This window comes from Falco punctatus (genome assembly GCF_963210335.1).
Source record: "Falco punctatus genome assembly, chromosome: 11".
NCBI classification, from domain to species: domain Eukaryota; kingdom Metazoa; phylum Chordata; class Aves; order Falconiformes; family Falconidae; genus Falco; species Falco punctatus.
The window spans coordinates 17134454-17160874 of NC_137591.1; the positions used below are offsets into that span (position 1 = coordinate 17134454).

Below are 26421 nucleotides of genomic sequence, written 5' to 3' on the forward strand. Positions count from 1 at the left end.
AACAGTTTAGTAGTTTCAGGTTACCATCACACCTCCCTCATTCTGGATGCTAAGGGATCCCAGGCGCAGCAGGGATGGCAACTCCCTTGGGATGCCCACCAGCTCCAAGGCAGCCTGCACTCCCGTGCAGCATGGCTTTGCCTTCAGCAGTCCTTCCCCAGATATGCAGCACTTGCTCTGGGGCCTGAGGGACAACCCTTGGAAAGAGGCTTTGGCAGGGCTTCAGCAGCACAGGAGCCCCCCAGTCCTGCAGGTTACTCATGACAGTGCAGTCACCAGGGATGGGGGTTTCCCCGCTGATCCGCAGGGAACAGCAACTAGAGAAGAGTCACCATTGGGTGGGACCAAATCCTGCTGCACCTCAGGTGCTGCAGCCAGGCATGCAGGGCTGGTTCAACGACATCCCCTTGGACACCAGAGTCAAAGGTAAATGCAATTGAGAATACAGTCAATAGTCATTTCAGCTGCTTATATTTCTCATGTACGTTCAATCAGCTCTGTCCTCACTTAAATTTGTTTTCTGTTAACTGCACTGATTTCCATGATGATATGCTGGATTTACACCAATGAGAATAGAACCAGACCTGCTGAATTCTTAGCAGTTATCTTTTTTTTTTTTTTTTCTCTCCAGCTCATCTAGTAACAAGGCATGGGACAGACTTACTCAGGAACACTTCTTCAGCCAACAAGTGACATTAACAAGAAAAATTGGAGGAAGTATTGTCATTCTTTACAATACATTTGTAAGTGACAAAAATCCTTTGCATCTGGAATTTTTGTTTAGCCAGCAGGTACTTTTCATCATTTGCTAGAATATTATGTCTGTAACAGAAAGGCAATAAATAATCCAACAAAAACAGCTGACATCTATAAAGCATATCAATTATTGATGTCTGACTTGGGACTTGGACAGAACTGAACTGGTGGCAAAGCAAAGGAATCATCTCTCAGAGCGTTACATAGTAAAGAACACCAGAAAGTATCTAGCATAAATTACTTTTCCATTTCATTTCCTGATTCAACAACCTTTTTTAAATGAATGAATGCAACTTCCAGATGACTTTTGCAGACTTGTTTTAGACAAGGAAATGGAAAAGGCTGTGGTTGATGCATTAAAAACAGAAGGCTGTGTAAGCTTTTCTATGTTTCCTCTTCATTCTAGGTAAAGTTGAACTCTGACTTTCTTGTAGAAAGTTTATTGGAATGGATAAATATTACAGATATTCTGAAAACAGCAACGACTCGTAGCTGATGACCTTTGCATGGATTAATCATGGAAAAAACTAAAAGGAAAGAAGGGTTTGTGCAGGTACTATAAGCAAGCCCAGGAAACATGGCACATTTGTGAGAAACATGAAGAGGTGATGTTTGACTAACAGTAGACAAGACTCTAAGCCACATCTTATTGTGATGCTTTTTGCATGGTCAAAGAATGCTTTAAGGGCCAGGTACGATAGGAAGCTTGTCATGAATACTAATGAACAATGAATACATACGTTAGAGCAAGGAAATTCTACTGATTTGTGTTCTTGGAGGGGTTCTCCCCTTTTATCCCTCTCTCAAAATCAGGATAAGCAAGATGTCTCCTTCACTATTGCAAATATGACTTCCATGAGAAACACATCTGAGCATCCCGTACAGGGAGGGTGGAGGTGGTTCCAGTGACCATAGCTCAGAACAGGGCCATTGCACTTACACATTGGGACTGATGGCTTTCCCATTTCTGCCAATTCCTCAACATTGCTTTAGCAGAAAACACCGTTATTCATGCTTCAAACTCCTTTCTGTATTCATGTAAAGTAACCTTACCATAAATGAGAATCAGCCCCAGATGTCTTTACAGGAAACACTACATGAGAAAAATGCATAGCCCTACAAATATAGAAGCCTTTCCTCTCTCCATCCATTTCCAAACCTGAAATTTTCCTTAGACATATAAAGGCACATATAATTAAGGACATTGAGCTGGCTGTAGGGATGCATATTTGTAGCCCTGCTCTAAGTTAGGCCATTGAAACAGAAGTGGTGAGACAGACCACTAATCAAGGAGAAAACCATTTATAGAAGGAAGAAAGGAAGGAGGGGGCACAGCTTGCCTGCCTGAAGATCAAGCAGCAGCCTTGCACCTGCCATGGGCCCCATTACAGAAGTGACACTTCCCCCCCCCCCGCCCCTGCCCCAACACTCCCAGAGTCTCTGCCCAGAGCCAGCCTTCGCCCAGGTGCCCTCAACAAGCAAGGATCAGGGGGCAGGAACAAACACCTTTTGTATCTGGATAGGGCCATCAGGTGCTCATGTATTGCTGAAGCATCATACCCACAGCATCTCAGAGCTTACAGACAGTGAGGAGATCACGGACAGAGTCTAGGCTCTCATGAAAGGCTTTCTGAGTTCATACAGTAGTTTGGGGGCAGGGGGATCACCAGCACAAGCATATTTTCACTACAATACCCCCGGCTTGCCATAGGATAGCTGGTTGCAGTACACTGGAGCTTCTGGAAGAACCCGTCTGCTCCCACCAATGGCACAAGGGGCATGGGGATATTTGTCTCCCCAAGCACTTTTAAACTGGTTAGATGTGGAAAACAAGCAATACCCCTGGGTAAACAAGGGATGGGAGCACACTTGCACTGAACTTGAAACCTTTTGCTTTCTTTCGTATGCACTTTGCTTCTTCCCGAAGGCCTTGCCTTTTCCGGAACACTCCTTTAATTTAAGGGCAGTTCTGATTAAATCAAAAGCAAATAAGAGTTGAGCTACTCTCCTGCCAGAAGCCTGACAGGGAGCAGGGGATGACCCCAAGGCTGTTCATGCCTGACCTGCACTGCGAGGGCACCCCCTGCCCCCCACAGCCTCCCTGCTCCCGGGGGGCTCTGTGCCTCTCCCTGCACTCGCCCAGCCTCCACAGCCCATCATCGCAACCTCATTCCTCCCTGCGCCTGAGATGGGTGACACTGGGTTCATCCTGCACGCCCACTGTGCCACGGGGCAGGATTAAGCATCATAGCGGGTGCCTTCACAAGAAGTAAACAGGAGGCACGCCCGCTCACCAACAAGGGCCATCCTCAAGCAAACTTTTTAGGATGCAAGTTGTCATTCAGGACAAAGCCTCCTTTCACCAAAACACAACACTTAAGATCATTTCCCTTCCCTTAGAGTTCCTCTTACTCCAAAGATCACACTACTCCTTTCTCATGTTACCAAAATTATACTCCCAGAACAAGCAAGTAATATAGCAGCCATGCCAAAACAGCGGGAATGCTTTCCTGTAATACAGTTTCTTGCTGAGTGATGAATTTAAAGGAGGACGAGGTAAACAGGTAAAAATTCACCCTTGTTTTATTCCCTGTGGGGTGGGGGGATAAAATTGCTACCCCAGAGTCAGCAAATTAGTTATTTTGCAGCTTTTCATTGACTGCTTCCCTTGCCTTTTCAAGACCACGCGAGGTATTTTTATTACCAGCTCAGTGAATGGAAACACTGCCAGTGGCGAGCAGGGATGGAAGTTAACACTATTTAGTGAGCAGTCCCAGATTATTTTAAAGCACCTACATTTCAACTCAACTGCTACAGATTTGGAAGGACAAGTGGGATTACCCTGCCATTGAATGCTGCCTATTCTGTTGCGACAGCATGAAGGAAAGCTAAAGGTGTGCCCCACGAGGCCGCGGTGTCGGTCTGCCCCGCTGCAGTGGACATGGCTTGAGATGTGATGGGAATACTCTGCAACATGCCATGCTCTTACCAGCTGGTCTCAGAAGTTTCTGGTCTAAAATCTAGACGTGACCCTTAGAGCTTTCTGTTGACAGTTGTAAAAGTCATTAATATTTCTTATCAATTTGCAGGATGAAGTTTGTGATTTTACTAGTGAATAAAATTGCATGAAATACAACAGTTATTCCTACATCCGTTTCAGCAGCCAATTTGGCCCCACACACCATCAGCTTTCTGAAACAAAACAAGAACACCTTGCCTTTAAGGGAAAAAAACCCACATATTTTTTCTTTAATACTGCATTCACTCAAATATATTCCACACTTCTAACATGGCAAAGAAAGTCCTTAATCTATCAGAATGCTCTCAGTTCCCAACAAGCTGTGCTGTTCAAGACCCAAAAAAGTAGCTGAGATAGTGAGACATATCTGGAGAAAGCTTTAAATTATTTAAACTAGTTTTCACAGTGATGCACGTTAAGGCAAAGGCACTTTGGATGTGAAAAATGAGGACTTATTTCAGCAGGCAGAAGTCCAAATGCTTTACCTGTTCATGCAAAGCTAAATCACTCAGACAGGAGGATTTGGGGGAATGGCTCAGACCCTGCACATCCCCCTCGGAGCACAGCATCTGTGCTGGAGAAAGACACACCTTTATTTCTCCCATCTGAGATGAGTTTCAAGACAGGTTGCTGGTATTTGGTTATAATGTAGAACTTCAATTCCGTGTTTTGTAGCACAACTGATGTCAGTGGTGGAAACTCAGGGTACGAAGCTGCCCACTGCCAGAAAAGGAAGGAAAAGTTCTTCCCTTTTGTCTAATGGTATTTGCTCTGTGCCAAGGTAGGTAGTGGGAAGGACTTGGAAACAACACTGTGCACAGTGTATTTGACCTATTGGACTTTTTGTTTTTCTTTTCACCAGCTACACAAACCAAAATTTATACTTGGATTTACTGTCACAGATATTCTACAGTTGACAGAGGGGAATAAATAGTGCATCAGATAAACAGTGACACCACACACACAATGTTAGCATTCTGCTCTTTCAGATGTTTTCCAAAGTCTTACAACAGAGTAATGACTCTGTTCTTCTTCCCTTATTCTACAGCAAGGCTGTAAGAGAGACAGAACAGTAAAAAAAACCCAAACCACATCTGCAATCACAAGTCTACATACAAATATTTTGCATTATTCACACATACAACTACAGCTACGGTTACATACAGCGCCAGAGCACTGAGATAGCAAACCAATGCATTTAACTGCATAGAATGGACTTCTAGACATTCACATGTATCATAGCAGAAAAGGGAATAGTAGACGAGAACCAAATAAGGACTCAAAGTCCCCATCCACATGCACAATCTGCTTTAGCAGCTGCATTCAACAAGCCATTAGAAGCTGCAAGATAGAGCACATCCATTTCTCCCCAAAAAGACAAAAATCATACCCCAAAATCCCAACATCACAAAGAATTAAGTTTGTTAAAACATATTGACTCTACTCAGCGTGACACTCCAGCCACAACATGTAATGAGAGCCTTACACATTGCTTCTTATAGAAATGTCCAAAATAGCTGCCCAGGGCCAGGATTCACTTGGCTAAAAAGCAGCAGTTTTGCAGAGGGGCATCTCAGCAGCAAAGGAAGGCTGCCTCCAGCCTGGGGGATATATAGGGAAACCAGCTGCTTGTTTGGGGTTGATCATTGTAATTAGAGACAATACCTTTCAGCTGAAGCTCCACCTAGGGCTTCTGCTGAGGCTGTTCCTCATACAGAAGGCCATAATGTATTTAATCATCAGTCTGTATTTTACGTCTTATTTGTATCTGTGTTATTTACATGTTTCTGGCTTACTGAACAGCAGCCCACATACAAGGGGGTGGGGGGAAGACAGCCTTAGCTCATCAAAACCATAGCACCTTCAAAGACTGCTAACATGGGGTTAAAACCTCCACCCGAGCAGTCAACTTCCCTTGCCCCAGCTTACCATGGAGGAGGGGGCCACGGAAGGAATATATATATTTACATTCCTTTTGAACTTCTAAATCAAGCTGGAAGGCATTCAAGTGCCCAAGAGCAATTTATTGTAGCTGCTGGGAGATGGGAGATTTGCATACACATTCCTGTTAATATAAGTAAGCAAGGAAAGAAGGCACAAACTCCACTTCTGCATAAAGCACATCCATCTTTATGCTAAAATGATTTATGTGGTAAAATCATCTGCCCGTAAGCAACTTTTATAATAGAATCAACAATTGCTAATAAAGCAGCTATTTAGAGAGAGGGATAAATGCATTGGTGTAAGCAGGTATAGCTCTGTTTCAGCCCACGGCACAAATACACCCTATACCAGTGGCGAACGTGGGTTATTGTAAATGGCACGTTTCAAAGTAGGTTCAGAATTACACCTGATGTTGGGCATCGTCACAGTATCTCCCAGTATGGTCTCTGTTGTGGTACTGGTGGTTTTCTGGGACCTGCAGAATTAAAAAGTGCTTCCCCCGCACGAAGTATGCTGTGCTGCGCTGAGTGACAGCAACACAAGGTCCTATGCATGCTCGCTGGTCCTTGGTTTGCTTAGCTAAAGCAAGCCTGAGGGCAAAATAGGACAGTTGATTGATAACCCAGGTTTGTCTCATTAAAGGTGACATCATTATTCAAAACATAATTTACTGCAGAGATTCCTCTACTGACAGGCGACTGTGCGGTGATCGATAAAACCCAAAACACACTGTACAAAAGCTGTATCTGAGCTTTTTTGTCCTGGATCTTTTTGCATCTGTGCATTGAAAGAGCATGAGAATATTTCATGCTGGGATGTTACTAGCTTCTCCGTGGGCACGTGTATCTGTGCAAGTCCCCCGCCTCAAGCCGCCCACCCTGGGGTTCTGGTGGCGCTGAGCACACACAGGCACCGGCAGGGCTCTGCTGGCTGCTCTCAGATGCCTTTCCACACCAGGTGCCTCCAGTGCGGGGAGATTTACACAGTGTGTATATGACTGCCAGCTACAGACCTGATAATATCTAAACACCCACTTTGCACCTCTTTAGGTGAAATGGGTTAAGTCCATATGTTTAGCTTTCACTTTTCCACATTCTAGAGCACATAAATACACACCAGATGTGTATGAGAAGGTTTGAACTCCTGTCAGACTGTGAAGAGCTGCATCAGAGCTGCCTTTACATTTGCAGCTGCTTCTGAGGATGCTTTTGCAGTAGCTGGTACCAGCGCTGTGGCTTCTGCTCCCAGGGTCCTGGGGAGGCAGCTTTGTGCCCATACCTGGTCAAGGGTGGACCTCCCTCTTGACATTTCAAGGACTTGAGAGCATCTGTCCTAAGCATGATACCCCAAAGATGTATTTCACTGCAAGCTGTGCCCTTTGGCACTCAGTCTCCTAGAACTAAAGCACAAGTACTTTCAAAAAGTCAAATACAGAAGATTGAAGCAATATGAACATTTTAACCCATGCGAGGAAGAGATCATAGCCTTGCTTTGGCAAGACGTTCATGGTAATTTCATACTTAATTCTGCTGTCAGTAATTATTAATGAATGGTATGAAGTGTGTGGAATTTTCACTTACTTTCTCATAGCCTTACATTTCTTTTTAGTTACTATCTGTCTAGTGAAATTAACTTTGCACTCCATATCTGAGGAGTCAGTACCACATGTACAGTTATTAATGTCTGTTTGGAGGACTATACTTTCAAGTATCTGAAGATTTTGTCTTTTTTTTTTCTTAGTTTTTTTTTTAAAAACTTTTTTTCCACCCAGAAATAAAACTTTGTTTACCTTTACAGGCTACAAAACTCTTAAGGGATTCCTTCTACTGGCAAGTTTTTCCTCAAGGGAACATGTGTCTTCTGTTTTCAGAACACTATATAGAGGTATCATGCCATACATGAGGGGTTTTTTTTCACAATAAATAATAGTTAATAAAGAAAAAAGTGCTTTAAACATACCACTAAATCATTCAAATAAGAGCACCAACAGAAGCTGGTTTGTGCTGTTTATTAGAGAGAGGTTGCTAATACTAAATGATATGCAAAGATTCCACAGAAGAAAATTCCCTAAGCTTAGTAAATTTTAATAACAATTTTGGTGAAAATGGGGTGTATTTAGATGTAATGCACAGTGCAGGCAATGATCCTGCATACCGCCTAGTTAATCACAAGTACTCCAGGAACACTATCAGAGTGCCTTTATTTGACTGAGTCCAGCTGGGAACTCCACATATGGTAGGAATAAGATTTGCAGTTAATTGGCAACAGCTTAAAAGATTCAAGCAGGGTTCCTTTGCACAGGAGGACATAATCCATGTCCATGGAAAGTCATATTAGACTCACAGATGCAGTTCCATCCTGAAGACAAGCTCCTGCTGACTATTTCCAGCAGGGCTGGAGCTGAGGCATCTTCTCCCATCACACAACCACCCGTTTGCTTGAAGCCTTTCAGGACAGACTGGGCTGGCCGTTCGTCCTACACGTGGGGACATGCAAGTAGTGCCACTGCCAAGAAACCTCTCACGGCAACTAAGCCACTTTTCTGACAGAAAACTAAACAAAATAAAGTCTCTGTAAAATAACATTTACTGGAGCCATCAGCTTATGCCAGAGACAGCAGAAGGTTGCTAGGAAGGTTCTAACCCAAGAGGATGTTTACAGTTTAAGATTTGTTTAGCGCTTATGGTATAATTTGTGCCATATGTTCTCTTATTTACAGTTTTCCCTGCAAACCATTTTCTATTAGACCCGGAGTACAAGGAACTTTCTAGCTCTGTGCCTTCCCCCATGACACACCCCTTCATTACAGCTGGGATCGTCCTTCTGCGGCAATTCCTGAGTAACATGTCCCTTGAATTTTTAATCTGGTCTCTGGCAGTAGAAAAAAGTTGCAGCTGATGAGCCTGATTCACTGAAATCTAATCTGGCAGAACAGAGCACGCATGGAATATGGAACATTTAACGTGGTTTTCTGATGACCTTCTGTATTCAACTTGGGAGAAAACCTCTGTTGGAAGCTGTTTCCAGCTGATAGCCTGGGACACTCTGGAGTCGGTCTTTCAGTAAAGAGAAGCATGCTTTGTGTTATTAATTATGCTGAGATTGCAGCAGCGGTAGTAAATTAGTGATCATTAATTGTCATAAATAGTCTGAAGTGAAGGGCTGAAACCACCAGCCACCATAGAAGGGTTTCTACATTTCTCCTATCCTCCTCAAAGGGACTGCGTCGATATTTCAGCAGAGTGAAGGTCAGCAGGTAAGCTGCAAAAGCAGAGGGAAGAGGAGATCTGAAATGGCTGAAACATCACATTGACCAAAGAAGTGCTTTTCACACACTCATGAATGAGTTTTCATTCCTGCGATACAGCAAACAGTTCAAAATCTTGTGTCTGAGAAAAAGGAGAGACTTTACCAACAGGCGTGTATTTCTGCTGGCCCTTTCTATTAGTTAATGTTTTATCAAGCAGTATCCATGCAGCATAAATAGCTGTGGGAACTGAATGACTCCGAGTTTTTACACCAGGTGAATCTTTAATAATAATCCAGTAGGATTTTTTTTAAAATCATATGTGAATACGAGGGAAACTGAACCTTTGGTTCACTGGAGGGAATAACAGAGCCAGCAAGTTGCTTTAAAAAGCCAACAGTGAGTAAATTAGACACATAATTCAGAACAAATAAACATGGACATTTCCTGATATTTTTCTAAAGTGGTTCTTCAAGCTACCTCCCTGGTGAGTGCTGACCTGATGCTTGATGGCAAGTGTTTCTAACACAGCTCCTACTGCCTTCCCAATGTACCTGATGATGGCCTTTCATCCAGCAAGCGAAGAAGTGGTGCTTGCAACGGACAGACATACAATGTTTGGTTTGATTTTCCTGCTCACACTTTTGGTGCGTATACATCATGCCTGAATTCATGGATTGGACTCTTGCAGGAGTGATCATTACCAATAACCATATCTGACTGCATCATAGATACTTAATCACAGAGCCTGCTTCCTCTGCACCGTTCTCGCTCAGAAGGGAATGGGAGACTGCTTGGACTGACACTGTCCAGAGTTTTCATTTTTCCAGGTGGTGCAGGGCTTTACCTTATTGTAAAATAAGCAAGCTTTTTTTCCTCCTGGTGTTCTTGAGAGCAATGTTTGTGAGCTAATTAAAAATGAAAGATGTATTGGTGGCTTTAGGTCAACACAAAAATGCAAAACAAAATACAAGAAGGAGAAAAACTTTGTTTCAAAGTCCTTTGCATGGTCCCTTTCCTTTGCGCTGTGACAAAAGGATATATATAGTAGGAACTACCTCTGGGTGTGAAGATTGTTTATTTCTCTCTCATCTTAGCTTTGTTAAAAGGATAACTTGGGCTGGAGAAAGGGAAAGGTCCCACCCGAGTGTAACTGGGGCTACGCTGGAACAGCGCAGGTCTGTCCTCACTCCAGTGCTGGGCTCACTGGGAGCACTGGTTTCTGCTTGGTGCCTGGTGGTGAGTAGCCTCCCCCTGGGGCTCTGCTGTCACCTCCCCTCTCCCTATGCTGGTTCCTGGGACATGGCCCTGCTCGAGGGGCTGTCCCTCACGCCACCTGCCTCCCTGTCGGGCAGCCGCTTGGCCGGCAACATCTCGCAGCCGTGCTGCCCACCATCCCATGCGAGTGACCCAGAGGGTCTCCGCTGCCCTGTCGGTGCCGCGGCCGGGAGCCCAGGCTGTGCCAGCGTCATTCGCACCCTGGGAGGTTAGTATTTGTTTATTGACCAAAGTCTTTTTATTACGCAGGTCAGTGGAATACAATCAGATGAATGTGATAGTTTCAACTATCACTGCACAGGCGGGCAGCAGAGGGAGGGAGCACCTTCACTCCAGCAAAACGGAGTCAGCGAGGTGAGGCTTAAAGCACAGAGCAGCAGCACACTTCACTGTCATTCCTCTGAGCTTTATCACAGCCTATTCTTAACTCCACACTTATTTTTTAAGGATCCTCACTTCAAAGTAGACCAAGGGTGTTAATTTAGCAGTAAACAGAATCCGTCCAGCATCCTTGAAGTAAGTCCTTCAATGATTTCACTGAAATCAACACAGCTCACTAACTGTTAATTAAGCATCTTCATCTGGTGGGCCACGGCCTATAGAATTAAAATTGTGAATAATAAAATGAAGGAAACATAAAAGAGTTTCTTTTGATCTGGAGTTTTTCCCCACCAGAATGAGATCACAATTGCTTCACTATGTTTTATAGACTGACGGAGGTTCAAAGCTAACACTAGACAGAAATTGGTTATCATCACTGGATTAAGTATCTATGATTCAGTCAGCTACAGTTATTGGTAATGATCACTCCTGCAAGAGTCCAATCCATGAATAAAAATAGCAAGTATGGTAATTGTATATAGTCACAAAAATGTGTAGGCTTCCCTAGGAGCATCATTACTACTATTACACTCCCCATACCTGTGGGAATAAGAGTCAGCATTTTACTATGGAATGCTAGAAACAAAATAAGCAGCAAGACATCGGGGACATTTAAAAAGACGCAGGTGTCATCTGACACGCAGCTGTCCCCAGCTGATTGCCAAAGGACCGGTATGTGGCTCTACACTGGCTGGGTGTAGCAGCAAAAGCCCGTTCTTGCCTGTGTTTCCAGTCAAACACCTCTGCAAAAGCTGCCTGTGGAGAGGAGCTGGGGATTCACGAACAAACCAAAGTGCTGGTACAGATCCTGGTGCGAGGGAGCTGCTCGCTCCGAATGCAGGAACCCTCCATGGCTGGTGTCCTGCTGTCACACGGCTCAGACCCTGAGGTCTGAGAGAAAGGAGTAAATAATAGGGAATTGGTCTAGGCTATATTTCATTTCCAATGAATTTGGTGGAAAAATATATTCTTCATTGCTCACATATATCTTCAAAAACTGGGTGTTGCTGAAAGTAGCTGCAAGGTTTGTAACAGGAAATGTGTAAAAGCTCTCAAAAATACAGCACGTATGTGAGCACTTGCTTTGAATACTAATCATAAATGGAGAGCCTACACCTTCTTTGGGAACTGCTTGATATAGTTGTATTCTTTGGACATCTTGGGAGGAATTTTTTCACATCAATGCACTCTTTGTTTTATTTTGGGAAATGTGAATGAGCTCTGAATATATATATCTGAAAATATATATAATTGCATATGATGGTTAAAGGAAGTCTACAGGAACCACTTGTTGATGTTAAGCAAAGAATTTTTTTTAAATTAACATCTAGTATAAATGACTATGACATAAATCACATCTAGCCTGAATTAGTTTTAACTTACCATAGAAAACATATTGATATATTGTGTAACACGGAATGGAGAACAATCAAGCTTTCTTCCATTTGCCCCAAGATCTTTCCATGGATGCTACAGCTGCCAATCTTTTTACAGCTAAGAGTTGTTATGGTCATTTTTGGTACCACTATTATCCCAAATTATTAATAATATGGGACTATAATTAATTTCATCAGATACTGTGATAGAGCAGCCTAGGAAGTTTAATCGTAATACCCATAGGAGACCAACTCTGGTTTAGAAATTTGAACAGAATCAACCTGATTTGAGAGTTCATGCAAATCAAGGACAGAAGTAATACCGTGCTTCATTTCATTTCCTCTCCCATTTCCAGTGCTAGTACTAAAACAATACTACCAAGAATATTCCTGCATAAGTCATCACTAAGTACCACAACAATTAACCCTTATATTGTGCAGAAAAATGAAAAGTATGCAGACCAAAGACATCATAAATGCTTTCCTGAATCTGATTCAACCAACTCCCCTTTGGGGAGATTTCGCTGCCATACCTCTGTGGCGAAGTTGGTTGTTTTCATGATTCCTGCTGTGAACAGGCGCTGTGAACACCTCTGAAACGATTCTGCCCCATGAATATTTCTGTAAGAGCAACAGCTGTGCAAGAGGCAGACTGCAGCACTGTCTGGAAAGCCATAGTAGCTTTACAGAGCAAATCCATGACAAACAAGACATTTAGGCATGAAAGTAACAAACAAGCAGCCACAGGGATTTAGTTTCATTCCTGGTCTTCTGTACTTCTGGCTTTGGATGACTGGAGGTACATTATAACGAGAGCTACTGGCACGAGCACACAGCTGCAAAGGTCATAGAAACTATTCACAAGGTTGTATTGACTGACAAATTGGGTTTTTTAAAAGAGTTACACCAACATTTTCCAAGGCGTAAACTGGATCTCGTGTGTGCGCACTTGCACACCTGCTCAGCTCCTATCATATGCCTGTGTTTGGAGAACGTAAAAATTCCTCCAAATTTGGAGTGGTTTGGGGCTAGGAAGGAAGAAAACAAGGTTCTAGGTTCAGCCAGGTGCTTTGTATTTATTTTTGAGGACTGATTCCTGGCCTTACTGATCGCAATGAACTCGTTGTCACTGGAAAAACAGCAGAGAGAAACATCCACAATTTTTTCCAGTTCACAAACTCTCCAGCTTGGAAAATCTATTTGAAATTGTGAGGAAGGAGAAGAAGCCTTTCACATTCAAGCAAACTGTCCTCCCTTGGGAAAAACCCTTCCCAGGAGCTGCCGATGATGCAAGGGACAGGATATCCAGTGCCACGAGCAAAGGGTCGCTCAGGTGGTTCCAGCTCTTCTTGATTCTCAAGGAAAGAGTTGGCTTTTTTTGCTCAGCACAGCTGGCTGTGCCGGGGGTTCACAGGGTCTCTCAGGTGGGGCAGGACAGGGTCGCGAGCGTGAAAGGGAGCTCACCCAGAAGATCCCTATTCATGCCTCTCACCAGCGCTCTTACTGGACCGACACCAGCAGTCTGACAAGCAGGCATTTGGTCCTCTGCAGGATTTTCTTCTTTTTTCTCATGTTTTCCCATATTTAGTCCTGTGTTTTCCAGTTACTACAGCCCACTGGGATGCCCTGCTGGGAAAGGCACAGGACATGGCACATGCCTGAGCTGCTAACACTGAAAGATGCACTAAGTGCAGTTTTGCTGGTATCAGAGCCTGTTCCCTGCAGCACAGCTTTGCAAGAGTTTCCTCGTCCAACAGGTGAAGCACAGATTATCTCAAAGCAAAAAAGGCAAATGAGCAAAGCCTGATGTACAGTGAGCACTCAGGGAGAATAAAGCAGAATAACAAAAGGGTAATTTCTCCCAGGGTGTTGGCCTTAAGTCTGGGATTTTCTGGGTGCCTTACATAAAGTTTTGCTGTTCAATGTGTGAGTAGAATTTTCATCTAATTTTACCAATTTCAATCATTACCTCCTTTCTTTTATAAGATCAATATACTCATTAAGAAGGGTTTCATCCAATGAGGTCAATATAATGGAAAACCTATTCAACATCCTTTTTCATGAGCACATGCTCCAGAGAGTCAACCCCAATTTTTCATTCAGTTTCACAGAGTTTAAGGTTATGTTAAGAACTAAAATCCCCCTGATTATTTATTTAAAGAATCTAAATATAGCTTCTTTTAATGTTTTAGTACCTAGCGAATAAAACAGCTGTCAGCAATATGTTCTTCTGAGAGACCTTCACATGAACACTAAGTCTGTTGTTACTAATTTCAAAAATATGGCCATAGTCAATAGTCACCCACAGACAGGTGTGCAGTCCAAATATAAATTTTGTATTTGCCAGTGCATATGCACATTAAATATGAAGATGGTAATACTAAGTTTTACACAGTGGAACAGTAAGAGCTCTAAAATTAATATCAAATGCCTTGACACTGTCAGATGGTTACCAGGTGCCTTACCCTATGAATTTTACATCGTTAGGGTCATATTCAAGAAACATGATTTGTGGTGCAGTATGTCACCAAAATTACTAAATTTAAGCATTGAATTATGGTGGGTAAAATAATTTCTCACATTTGACAGCTTTAAGTGGCTTAACACATGGAAGTTATTTTTGTCCTATGGGCTCTGTGAGCACTTAATACAGTTATTTTCAAGTGGGCAAGCTAAGGATCTGGAACAGGATCACTGACTAAAAACGTGCTGCTGTTGTTTGTAGCCAGGTTCGATCAGTCCACAATTCTCTATAGTTCTGAACAAAACAAAAATCCCAGCTCCAGAAACCAAGTACAGACTTTTACTTCACGTACAGTGGGTAGAAAAATATATGACAAAGTCCTGGCCATCTTGACGTCACTGGCAAAACTCCCATGGAGTTTTAACAAAACCCTGGCCATTAACTAACAGGTACTATGAGAATGTCAAAGAATGAATTAGACCGAGCATAGGAGTGGGAGTTGCTTCATTTAATGTAACAAATTGTGTGAATTAAAACTTAACTTTTTGTCTTTGATTCTTCTTAACTAAGAACAATAGCTTGTCTGAGGATGTGTGGGAAAAGTTGCATACAACCTTCAAGTAAAGACACTGAAGTTCACAAATTCGTGTTTCTTTTCCCACGAAACTGTGCGCAAACGTTATTTTTGAAGGAGGAAGGGAGGGGAGGTAGAGGAATAAACCCAAACATTCCAGGACATTTCTGTATGAGAGCATTATTTCATTTAGCTAGGAATAGTGGGTATGCCAGACAAAAGGAGTGTATTTTGACATGAAGGCACAAAAGCTGCAACCACAAACATTCACACTCTCACTTTGCTCCCAAACCCCTTTTTTTTTTTTTTTTTTATGTTTGTGTGCATGCCTGAAATAAGTTACATGTCCACGCACTTCTCATACAAGTGTGGGACTGTGAACCGCTACCATGTGTGCCTTCATCTCTGAGCCCTGGGAACATGCTCCCTGCCAGCAGCGGCCAGGAGCACCTTCCATGAGCAAGCAGGACACCAGCGCCGGCCATTGCAGAAGCAGAATAAACAGAGCAGTTTACTGAGAGCAGTTTACTGCTTTGAAGGAAATATCTGAGACTGGGACTGACCCAGAAAGCCTTTATTAATGGCCTACGAATTTTAACTTAATAAAATTTTGATAAATCTAAGTTAATCTCCAGTAATGTATTGGTATGGAAACAATCTAGTTCAAAGGATGATTAATCCCTTCCAGTGTGATAAACGTTAAGCAAGGATAATTAATTCCAGATTTTTAGATTCAAGAACTTAAGCTTCTGAATGGCTAATCAAATACATACAATGGCAAGATAATTCAGGAAGTCTGATCACAGCTCACATGCCCTACTGAGACCTCATCTATCATAAAAGAAATAATCTCATTCTCGGAAGAACTTGACGGCACAGTCAGACATTGTACCTAAAACCATCCATCCCACATCTAGCCATCCATCCAAAATAAACTGCTTGGGCATTCACCTTGGAAGGATTTCTGTAATCCATATGCTCTTTCACACAACTTTGCAAGTCTATATGCATCTTCACTATGACCTGTTGGAAGCACTCAAATTATATCATCCCAGCCCAAAGCAGATACTAAATCACCAAAACCTGGAATCAAACCTGGCAACCTTGGACATACCTTTAAACAACTCATCTATGTATACAGTTCTTAGATGCATCTCTTCATACCTTGGGAAGTGAAGTCCAACATGCAAAATGAAGTATGGGGTTCACTACTATAAACCAGTATTTACTCAGGAGGTAATAGTTACAGTAAAGTACACTTTTCCTCTATTTAAGTAAAAGATACTGTGAGACTAATTGTAAGATTTTGAAACATGAGTTTTCACCAAGAAAGGAAAACCCAGCAAATTTAGGATGGACCTGAATAAGTAAGGAGATTTGTAGAGAATATACTGGGGAGGGCAGTTGCTAATTGTGCTGGAGGCAAACGGAAAAAATTAGCACCAAAGAATAATTAGTGAGTTCACACTGAGGTCTTTTTGGCATGATTGTCTTGTTTCCAGTACTTGATTGGCCAAATTACAGCTGTCACTGAAACAGGCCATTTGTGAGGGAAATGAAAGGGGTATTCAAAACAAAGTCTTCACTGTAGAGTCATATAATCCCTGGGAAGTACATAACCTGGAGTTTCTGAAACTTCCACAGCTAATGTAAACAGCAAGATGTAAAGCAAAGACAAAATGGAAATGCACAACAAGTCTTGGGGCTAAATTACATCTTCCCTTGGACTGTGGCAGCTGCAGCGAACAGAAAACTCAGGCATTAGACTCTGATGTGTGCAAAGGTATTTCTAATGTAAGTGATCTGACTTCCAAAATAGGTTTTGGAAAATTATTTTAAAAATGTGTTTGTTCCTGCCTGGAAAAAAAAAGTTTGAAGGAAGTCACTTCAATCAGAGAAAGGACAACCAAATCATCCAGGTGTCCTCTGGAAATTGTGGGGAGTGGTTAGATCAAGTAATATGAGTTTTCCAAAAGGCACAATGAGGAAGGTTGCTTAGAGGACTTGTGAAAAACTGAGTGCTTGGGCACCTGATGTTTTCATACTTTGTCTGTTCAAATGAAGTACCTTCATAAAAGACACCTTCACAGCAGCCACTGTTTTTCCATTATGGGATACTGAAAAGTGCTCTAAAGGGGGCAGAATCGGCTGGATGGAACAAAGTTCCTCTCTTAACACAGAATTTTAGTTCATTAAATATAGCAAGAAGACAGAAGAGAAGTGGAATTCTTTATATTCAGCATTCAAAGCCAGATGTGATGCCAAGAACTGAGAAATTATTAGGCTGTTAGAAAGAAACAAGGCTTATTGTATAAAAATCATAAAGTCGTCTTGTTTCCAGACACTAGCTTGGTAACTAAAGCCAGAATAGCTGAACCCTAGCAAGCAGTGTTTTATAAAAAACAGGAACTGCAGCTGATACCACTGTTCCCAGTACCCCCAGCAGATGTGAGTATTGCTTAAGCACGCTAAGTTTGGGAGCGGAACCATGCCAAGAATGCTATCAACCAGCAGTACCTAGCAGGATTCAAAGGATGTATTCCGCAAAACAACAGCATGGAGTTTTTGTTTCTGTTACTGGGATTTATTTTGTTCTGGGGAGCTTGTTTTTCTTTCAGATCTTGGGGTGATGGGTCTACCAGAAACGTGTCATTAGAAGATAACTGCATCTCCCCTCCATAATTATCTGCACGCACGGAAAGAGGAATCAGCAAGGCTACCTCCTCTGAATGCTGCTGTCTGGGGACTTCTCCCATGAGATACAAGCATGCAAAGAAGTATTTAAATGTCTATTTCTGCATCACACATGCTTCAAAAAATATGCCAGTGCTTGAGTGTAACTGCATCAAATTACTAAGGGTTGGAATGTCATCAGTAAATGTCAGAACAATAGTTGAACTCTCCATTTATAGAACTTGAACTCTGTTTTTCTCTATAGAGACACTATAGGATTATATCTCTTCAGGAATATCCAAGTGAAATCTCTCCTAAATGATAATCTTGGTAAAAGAAAACTTAATGAAGTAGGAAATTTATTTGAAATGGAAAGAAACTGGATTTTTAAATATATAGAGTTAAAATTCTTACAAGGTAAATCCAATCATTCAGCTTAACACTTAATTCCAGAGAAATGCACGCATCTAGTTTTATGTTATTTAAAGGCACTCTCCTCTGTCTGGATTGTTCCTATCAACAGCTGGCTGCCACCTACAGAGATGCTCTCTTCCACTAATTCCAAGATCTTCTGATCCTGATGAAACTCTTCCAGAGCCACTGTCCTTGTTTTCCAAAACCATACTCAGCCTCTGACATTTCATAAAAAGATGGAGGCCAGAAGCTACTGCAGAAAAGAAAATGCATCAATGCTAGACCACTTTGTCTGCCTGTAACAACTCTCAACCCAGGCTCCAAGTGAGCTTTCCCAGTAGTTTAATGGTTTTCAGGAGTATCATAAACGAAGATCTGATCCTTTACCATAGCTCAGCTAGCTCTGAAATTTTATTGTGACACAATTTGTCATTTTACTGCTTTGCAAAATTAAAGTAGTCTGTGGGCAGACAATGAGCACTAAAGGTAGGAGAGAAACAGACTGTTTAAAACCTGTGTGTCATGCTTCTGGTAGTTACTTGTTTTAAACAACTACACAACATTATCACTTTAAAAAAACCCAAAGCCGCGCTATTTATGACGCACTATACTTCACAGCTTTGGTAGGGTACTGCAGACATGAGGTGGGTTTTATGTTTTACAATACATAATTATACGAATTATCAAATTATCCTCAAATATGGCAACCCACGAGGTATATTGTCTGCCTCTACAAAGTAATCTGTAGGAAAAGGTTTGCTTCTGAATCACTGACTGTCGCAAAGGCATTCCCTGCGTGCTCCAAGCGAAGTACCTCAGTGGCTACCAGGCTGCTGGTGAAGCTTGCTGCAGCAAATTCTGCTTCGCTTCAAACGTCATCTCTGTTACAGCACAGCCCAATTCCAAAAAAAACCCACCTAAACAGGGGCATGTAAATATTGATGTCATTACTGTGTTTTAGGTGGCTTATAAAGCACAGGGGCATGGTAAGAAACTCACAAATTGGAAATAAAGCCTAGGACAGATTCAGGAAAGTTTGCCTGCACTCTGGCAAAAGATTTGCACAGACTTGAAAGCTCCGAGCTTTGGCTCTTTCTTCAGATTTTTTAAGATTTTTTCCTCTAGAAAAGAATGAAATGTTGATACAAAACAGTTTGTGTTCTGCAGTATATTAACATACTGATTTTCTCAAGCAGAGAGAGGAGGAGAAAACCTTACCGTGGAGCAACAGCCAATATCCTGAGAATAACCTGAAATGCCAGCTTAGCACTTTTGCACTTCAAAAATGTCTTTGACTTTTATAAGCAGGCATGACGGTAAAATTGAGGCTGTTACAAATACATGGTTTACTTTGGTAGTTTATAATTCACAGTGGCATTTAGTGGGTGGAGTTGTAAATTAGTAAGTGGACTGCTGCCACAGCAGAGCAGGCTGCTGCTCTGCAAAGGAGAACCTTTGCTAAGAATAGGACTGTGGTCATGGTGATAATGAACAAGGGCTCGGCCTGCCCGAAACGTTGGTGGGAGATCTGGAGATGGTTGTTGGATATGTAACAGCTGCTCTAGAAATTAGATGTTATCACAGATATTTTTTTTGAAAGATTGAATTGGATGAAAAGCATGCAAAGCTTAACCAGTAAGACCTGGTTTCAATTTTTAGCAGTACCACTGAAAGGAAGAGTGGCACGTGAAATATTGACATTGTCGATAGGTTGGAAGGTACAGTTTTAGAGACAATGAAATGCCGTGTTTATTCTGCCATAAGGGGGAGACAAGGTTGCAGCAGAGTCTCTACATATAAAAAAAAAATCTTCTTCCCTGTTGCTTTTAAATGAAGTAGATTAATCTGCCATAGAAGCATTATGATACATTAATCAGGTATTTGATCGGGTCTGTCAAACACTCAAACAAAAAAGGCCTGTCTGTAAGTCAGTTACTTCCTGGAAAATACATTCTTATTCTCAATAAACCCAGTATTTTAAAGACACTAGATTTCTCTGAGTGGGAATGATTCACTTTACCACTAGGATAATATTTCTTTGGACCGTTGGTAGCTGTAAAAGCTGTATCCAAAGGCTGCAAGACAAAAGCATCACACCAAGAACCCTGATTGAAGGGTGCACATAGACAGCCACATAGAAGAGACTCCACCTTCAAACATTTGTAAGCTTTCCTGGGTGACAGCTGCTGTATGACCACTGTTTAGCCATAGGTATGCAAGAAAATATTCTGAACCCAAGGTGACCTGTGTAACTGCAATAAATTCCTGGTTTTAACTGCTTGAATCCCCCATCAGTGGACATCTGCACGGTGCTCTCACTTCTCTGGCCTTAAGGAACGCACTTGAGCTATGGCAGCCTTAAAATGAGCCATGTTGTTGAAAAAGCAAAAAAACTTCTGTATGAAGTCCGTGCGCCGACTCCACGCCCCGCACAAGCCCTTCCCTGGGGCCCTGCTCTGATGGCTGCGTGCCGGCCAGCTGCAGGCTGCCCAGCACGGCCGGGGCTGCGCACACGTGTCACACTGTGACCAGCTTGTCAGAAGAGGAAGCCGGGTCACTTTTCCTGTAGGAAAATCATCAACAAAGTGACTGTCACAAAAAGCCTAACCTGGCTCTTCTACGAGGTGGGACGCTGGACACAATTCTAGCAAAGACATTTTGAGCTGTATGTTAAGGGTCCCTCCAACTTTCCACAAAAATCCAAGTGTTGATTTCATTCACGGTTAAACAGATAATGGGACTAGTCAGAAGAAACACTGTGCTGGAAACCTCTCACACTCAACGGGGTCCTCATCCATACGGAGCTCAACACTCGCAGTGTGCCTTCTGTGAGGGCAGCCCTTCAGGGGCAGGCATCCAGAGGGGTTACTGAGTTTGTGCTCTTACTGGGAACACTCCATCTTACCATCGGATTTATAGCAGTTTTTGTGCCATAGGTAAGAAACAGATCAAGTTCTTTGATCAGCCTTAAGCCACTAATAATAAGCTGCTCAGCAGACAGGATTAAAGCAGGTAGGGCCCCAGGTAGCCCTAAGACGCTTTAAATTCTGTGTTTGCATAAATTAAAAAATTTGAAGCATAGGAGAAGATACGATTTACTTTAAATAATTTATTTCCCAAAACCAGCAAGAAACAAGGCACCAATGTGCTACTGTCCGTTTTACCACAGATAAGGCACTGCAGCGATAGGGAGCTCAGGTCAGCTGCTCAAAGTCTGCCAGTTTCAGGACTCTACATTCATAGTTTAACCTAATTAAAGCTCTGAAATTATGATTGAATATGGAAACGTGCTGGCTAGAAAGTGAATTGGCCAACCTCAAACCATGTAATTTTTCGTAATTCTGAAGTCCTGCCCCATTAACACACACATGCAGCAGCATACACTGCACTGAAAAAGAGGAACACAGATTTAACTGCGGTGTGATCTCTAAATCGCATTTTAAAATGCAATTTTGAAGTCACCAGTGAGGACAAAGCTGGTGGAAGAGGGGAAACCAGCGACAGCAGGATGAGTTTCCCATCACCCGGCTCTCCCCGCCTGACAGATGCCTCCCTGGCCAGCCAAGATGCTCCATGTAGCTTACAAGTGGTGGATGGCATACTAGTCCTTAGCTTAACAGCTCATAAACCCTGACTCATTCTGTGTGTGCTAGCCCATCAACAATTGCTGTGTGCTTTTACACTGTGTGTATCCTGCTGGCTGGGTCTCTGCCCTCAACTAGAAATTACACAACTGACGCAAAAGCAGAGCCACAGGAATCACACTTAAGCCATTCCTAGAAAACTCTACAGAAAAAGATCTAATTAATTATTTAACACAGATAGCAAATAAAGCAATATACAGTTATTGGGGTGAAACGGTAACTGTAGGTGGCTCTGATTTACAAAAAGAACACTAGTATCAGTTCAGCCATGGGCTGTCTTACCTACATTGGATCCTACTGAATCAGTTTTTGTGAAAAATTACCACAAAATCTTATCAAACCCAACACATACAATGCATAACATTCAACTACATGCCTTAGTCCATGGTAAAAACACTTCCTTGCTAGGAAATCTTCTAAATACAGTGGGGTGGAGAATAGTAGTGGCGTCATCTTGTTTTTATCTGTTCTGTTCTTACCCAGCTAAAATCTCTAAGACTTTCTACTGGGTGAGCTCATCATTGAAAGCATAGGTCAAGCTTTTATTACACAGAATCTCTGATTTATACTGCTTTTCTGGCCACAAACTTTCTGAGCAGTTAAGAAACTTTCCTGCTTGCTGAGGGTCTGTGAAGGAACACTACCTGACTGCAACCATAATTACATAATCAAGTACACTATGGACCAGAAACTGTTGTGATAGTTTTTCTGTACATATTTGCAGCAGCAAGATATTTCATCTGACTGACTGTATCCGAAAATTGCAACAGCATATTAAGAATTTTTTTGGGAAATGTTAAATCAAAATCTCATTTGAAAAAAGGCTGGGAGGTGAGATGCTGGTAACACCATCATTCAAGGGCTTCTAAAACCGTCTAGAGAGGAAAGCTCCCAGAAAAGCAAGCATGGCGAATCTGTTTCTTCCTAGAAAATTGAGTGGCACTTTGCTATGTGATGCAGACAGTAAAACTAAATTGCTTTAAAAGAAAAATATTACAATCCCAAAATACAGTCAATTCAGTCTAGCTGTATCCAAGAATTCTGCAGCATGACACATCTTGTAAAATGAACAAGGCAAGAACTACTGTAGCTGTATCTTACACAGTTACCAAAAATAAAAGCAACAATCTCAAGTAAATGCCAGATCCTTAGGTAGGTAGAAAAATATTTTCATCCTTTTCTTTATTAAAGAAAAAATACCACAGCAAATTCTGTCTCAAAATGAGCTAAAAAAATACTAATAAAATGATCAGCTAACACCAGTTAAAAAAGAAACAAAGAAAAAAGTTACCTTTGTGAGTAGTAACCCTATTTCTAACCATGAAAAAAAGAAAATCAGGGATGGAGAGCCATAAAAATATCACCATCATTTGGAAAATGTTGTCTTCCTTTTAAAGGTATTTCTAAGATTTCAAAGATCAAAAATGTATATGCCAGTGATTGAATATGAAAAGGAAAGAGACTAGATTAACAGAATGGAAACTGTGTTGAGCTGAAAAAATACAAATTTCTAATTTTACAAGTTAAATCAAGTCACATATACTTTGACATAAATCTATTCTGTTCGTAGACGTTTAGAGGTAAAAAGCTACCTGAAGCTGCCAGCAACTTTAATAATTCCAGATCTGTTTCTTACAAATGCACAGGAAGAAAAAAAAATTAATGTCCTGGATAGCAAAAAATAGGTTGAAATCAAGTTACTTTACATCTTTGTATCATTTATCAATGAAAATATACAAATCTCCATGATGGCCTTTCAAAAACCAGTCATGGACTAGATGTAACACTATTTCTGAAATCTTTCCTTCATACATGATGATTTTCAAAAAGGTTTTGATATTTTATAAGGAGCACAAGCAGAACTAAATGAATAAAAATATGGTTCTAAGTGTGTGTGTATGTTTAAGGTAAAAACCCCCAAAATTTAACAGAAATATTTGCTACTAGCATGTCATATATAATAAATGACAGTTTTATTTTTTAAAAGCGCACACAAGCAGATCATTAGCACTTACCAGTATTTGTTAAGATCAATAAGCATTTGTAAAAAAAAAAAAGACATCAACATTCTATACAATTTAAATAACCAACAATGAAATACTGTGTTTAACAGGTATTGTCTGTACATGAACTAACATGTTTTCCATCAAAAAATATATATTCTTTAAATACACATTCTAATTTACATATATTTAATTGAATGCACTACTTTTCAAAACCATATCACAGCATATATCTATAAAAAACAATTATTAGCCCTGTATCAGCTGATTATTTACATGTGTTTAACCTGAGGCTTAAGTCAGTCTCATGACAGCAGCCTTTGTACTCACACACAGGCAAATACTCTCCCACCTTGCTGGAGCTGTGTCACTGTGAAAGGGCACACCAACACATTCAGAACTTAAACTTTACCTGTATCTAAAATACCTTCCTACTTATGGTTGTAAAATATTACTACAGTATACTCCTGATCATAATGGGACGTAGGGAGAAAAGGCTGGATGGGACAGCCTTGTGGTGGCAACTACTTCATGCAGTGCAGTAGCGCGTGCTATACTGGTGCTAAGCTGCAGGGAAAAAGAGGAAGCAAACCCAACGTGCTCTAAATTTTTGCCTGTATTAAAAGGATAGGTATCATTATCTTGGGCAACTAAATTCCTACATTTACAGAAGTATAATGACTTATATATAATATAATTTTTAATAATTAGAACACACAAATTACTATGTAACCAGTCCATGTGTGTTCTCTCCCCCCATCTGAACTGAAAGGTAATCTGTGATCATCTGCATTTACTGCAGACTAAAAGGATGCACATAAGACTTTACAGGACAGCACCTAACACACGATAAATTCACAGACCAATATACAACTTTGTGTGCATACCCCACACTTACACACCTGTCACTACTGTCATGCAGTCTGCCTTTTCACTTCTGTTGCATGAATAATACAATTCTTTATATCAGTAATACCAGGTAAATTTTCCCTATGTGACCAGCCAGCAGGATATACAGTAATGATTGACCTGCTTTTCCCTGCCCATGACAGAAGTATTCCTTGGGAAGAACTAACATAATAGTACTCAGCTCTGTAAAATACTATAAAATCTCTTGCCTCCAACAAGATTTAGAAACAAACCTTGAAAAGTTTCTCTGTTATTAACTAAATTCTTATTTCTCTATAATAATTGTTTCTCTATTATTAACTAAATTAAAAACTAAATAATTCAACCAAACATTGTTATGTATGAAGCTTTCAAAAACTGCACATAATTCCGGATGCTCTGGCTCTTGTTCTCCGACTTCTGCAAGCTGTTCTCCAGCTCTTTCAAGTGTACTTCATGGTGCTTTTCATTCTAAGGAAAAGAGAAATGCAATCCTACTTAGAAATAAAATACAAATCAATCAAAATAATAACCTAAGGCAACTGGAGTACTGTGCTCAGCTCTGCGGCCCCCAGCATAAAAAGGACATGGACCTGTTGAAACAAGTCCAGAGGGCCACAAAGATAATCAGAGGACTGGAGCATCTCTGCTATGAAGACAGGCTGAGAGTTGGGGTTGTTCAGCCGGGAGTAAAGGCGGCTCCAGGGAGACCTTACAGCAGCCTCCCAGTACCCAACAGCAGCCTGCAGGAAAGCTGGAGAGGGACTTTTACAGGGGCAGGTAGTGATAGGGCAAGGGGAAATGGCTTTAAACTGCAAGAGGGTAGGTTTAGATTAGGTATTAAGAAATTCTTTACTGTGAGAGTCTTGAGACCCTGGTAAGGTTGCCCAGAGAAGTTATGGATGCCCCCCATCCCTGGAAACATTCAAGGCCAGGTTGGATGGGGCTTTGAGCAACCTGGTCTAGAGGAAGTTTCCCTTAAAGACCTCAAAATATTGAAGCTTTGTGTTGTCAGGACCAAACTGAACATGTTTGAATACACTCATAATCCAAAAAAGGCCTAGGAATGTAAAACCTAACCTGAATTTTTAACATGAAAGATTCCTAGCATCCTAGATCTGTTATGAACTTAACACTCTCTCTCATGTTGATTTTTCAAGCAAACATCTGTTACTGATTTCTTACGCAATATGATTTTTGATGCCTTGTATAAATTAGATTATCAATAGCAATATTATTTGCTCATTAGATTCATACCTGATGCACACCATATATCATTTGTTGTATAAATACTACAGATATTCAGGTATTTCCTTTTATGTCTATTACAGATTTCAGATGCTAGTTGACTAAAATTCAATTTTAAAAAATACGGAATTACAGACATCAGATTTAAATCCAACTTTAGAAAAAAATAGTAAAGTTAGAATGAATAACTGGATAAAGTTACCTTCACAGTCCTATTTTGCTTCCAGTTTCACTATAACAACAGGTATAAGATCATTTTCCATAATGCATTCTCAGTTATATATAAATGTAATAAGAATAAAAACCAATTAATCAATTTAGAACAGTTCTTCTCTCATATATATGTATCTTTCACATATGTATTTTAACTGTAGGCTTCAAACAGAAAGCATTTGAAAACATACCTGTGACATTACCTGGGAACAAATCTGTCCCTTTCTGGGACAGAAGACAAGAACATTTTCTTTTTTATCTATTCTACATTAACATGGTAACACTTTCCTATGAAAAAA

The 26421-nt window shown here is 41.1% G+C and overlaps 1 protein-coding gene across 1 annotated transcript in view; it reads right to left on the minus strand.

Moving 5' to 3' along the window:
• Window positions 1-557: 557 nt before the first annotated feature.
• The window catches only part of ODF2L (outer dense fiber of sperm tails 2 like), a 55599-nt gene continuing 29735 nt past the window's right edge, over window positions 558-26421 (minus strand). The window contains exon 15 of the mRNA XM_080406654.1: window positions 558-25132. Within this exon, the coding sequence (XP_080262780.1) occupies window positions 25004-25132 (129 nt within the window). The 3' untranslated portion in view covers window positions 558-25003. The remainder of the gene's footprint in view (window positions 25133-26421) is intronic.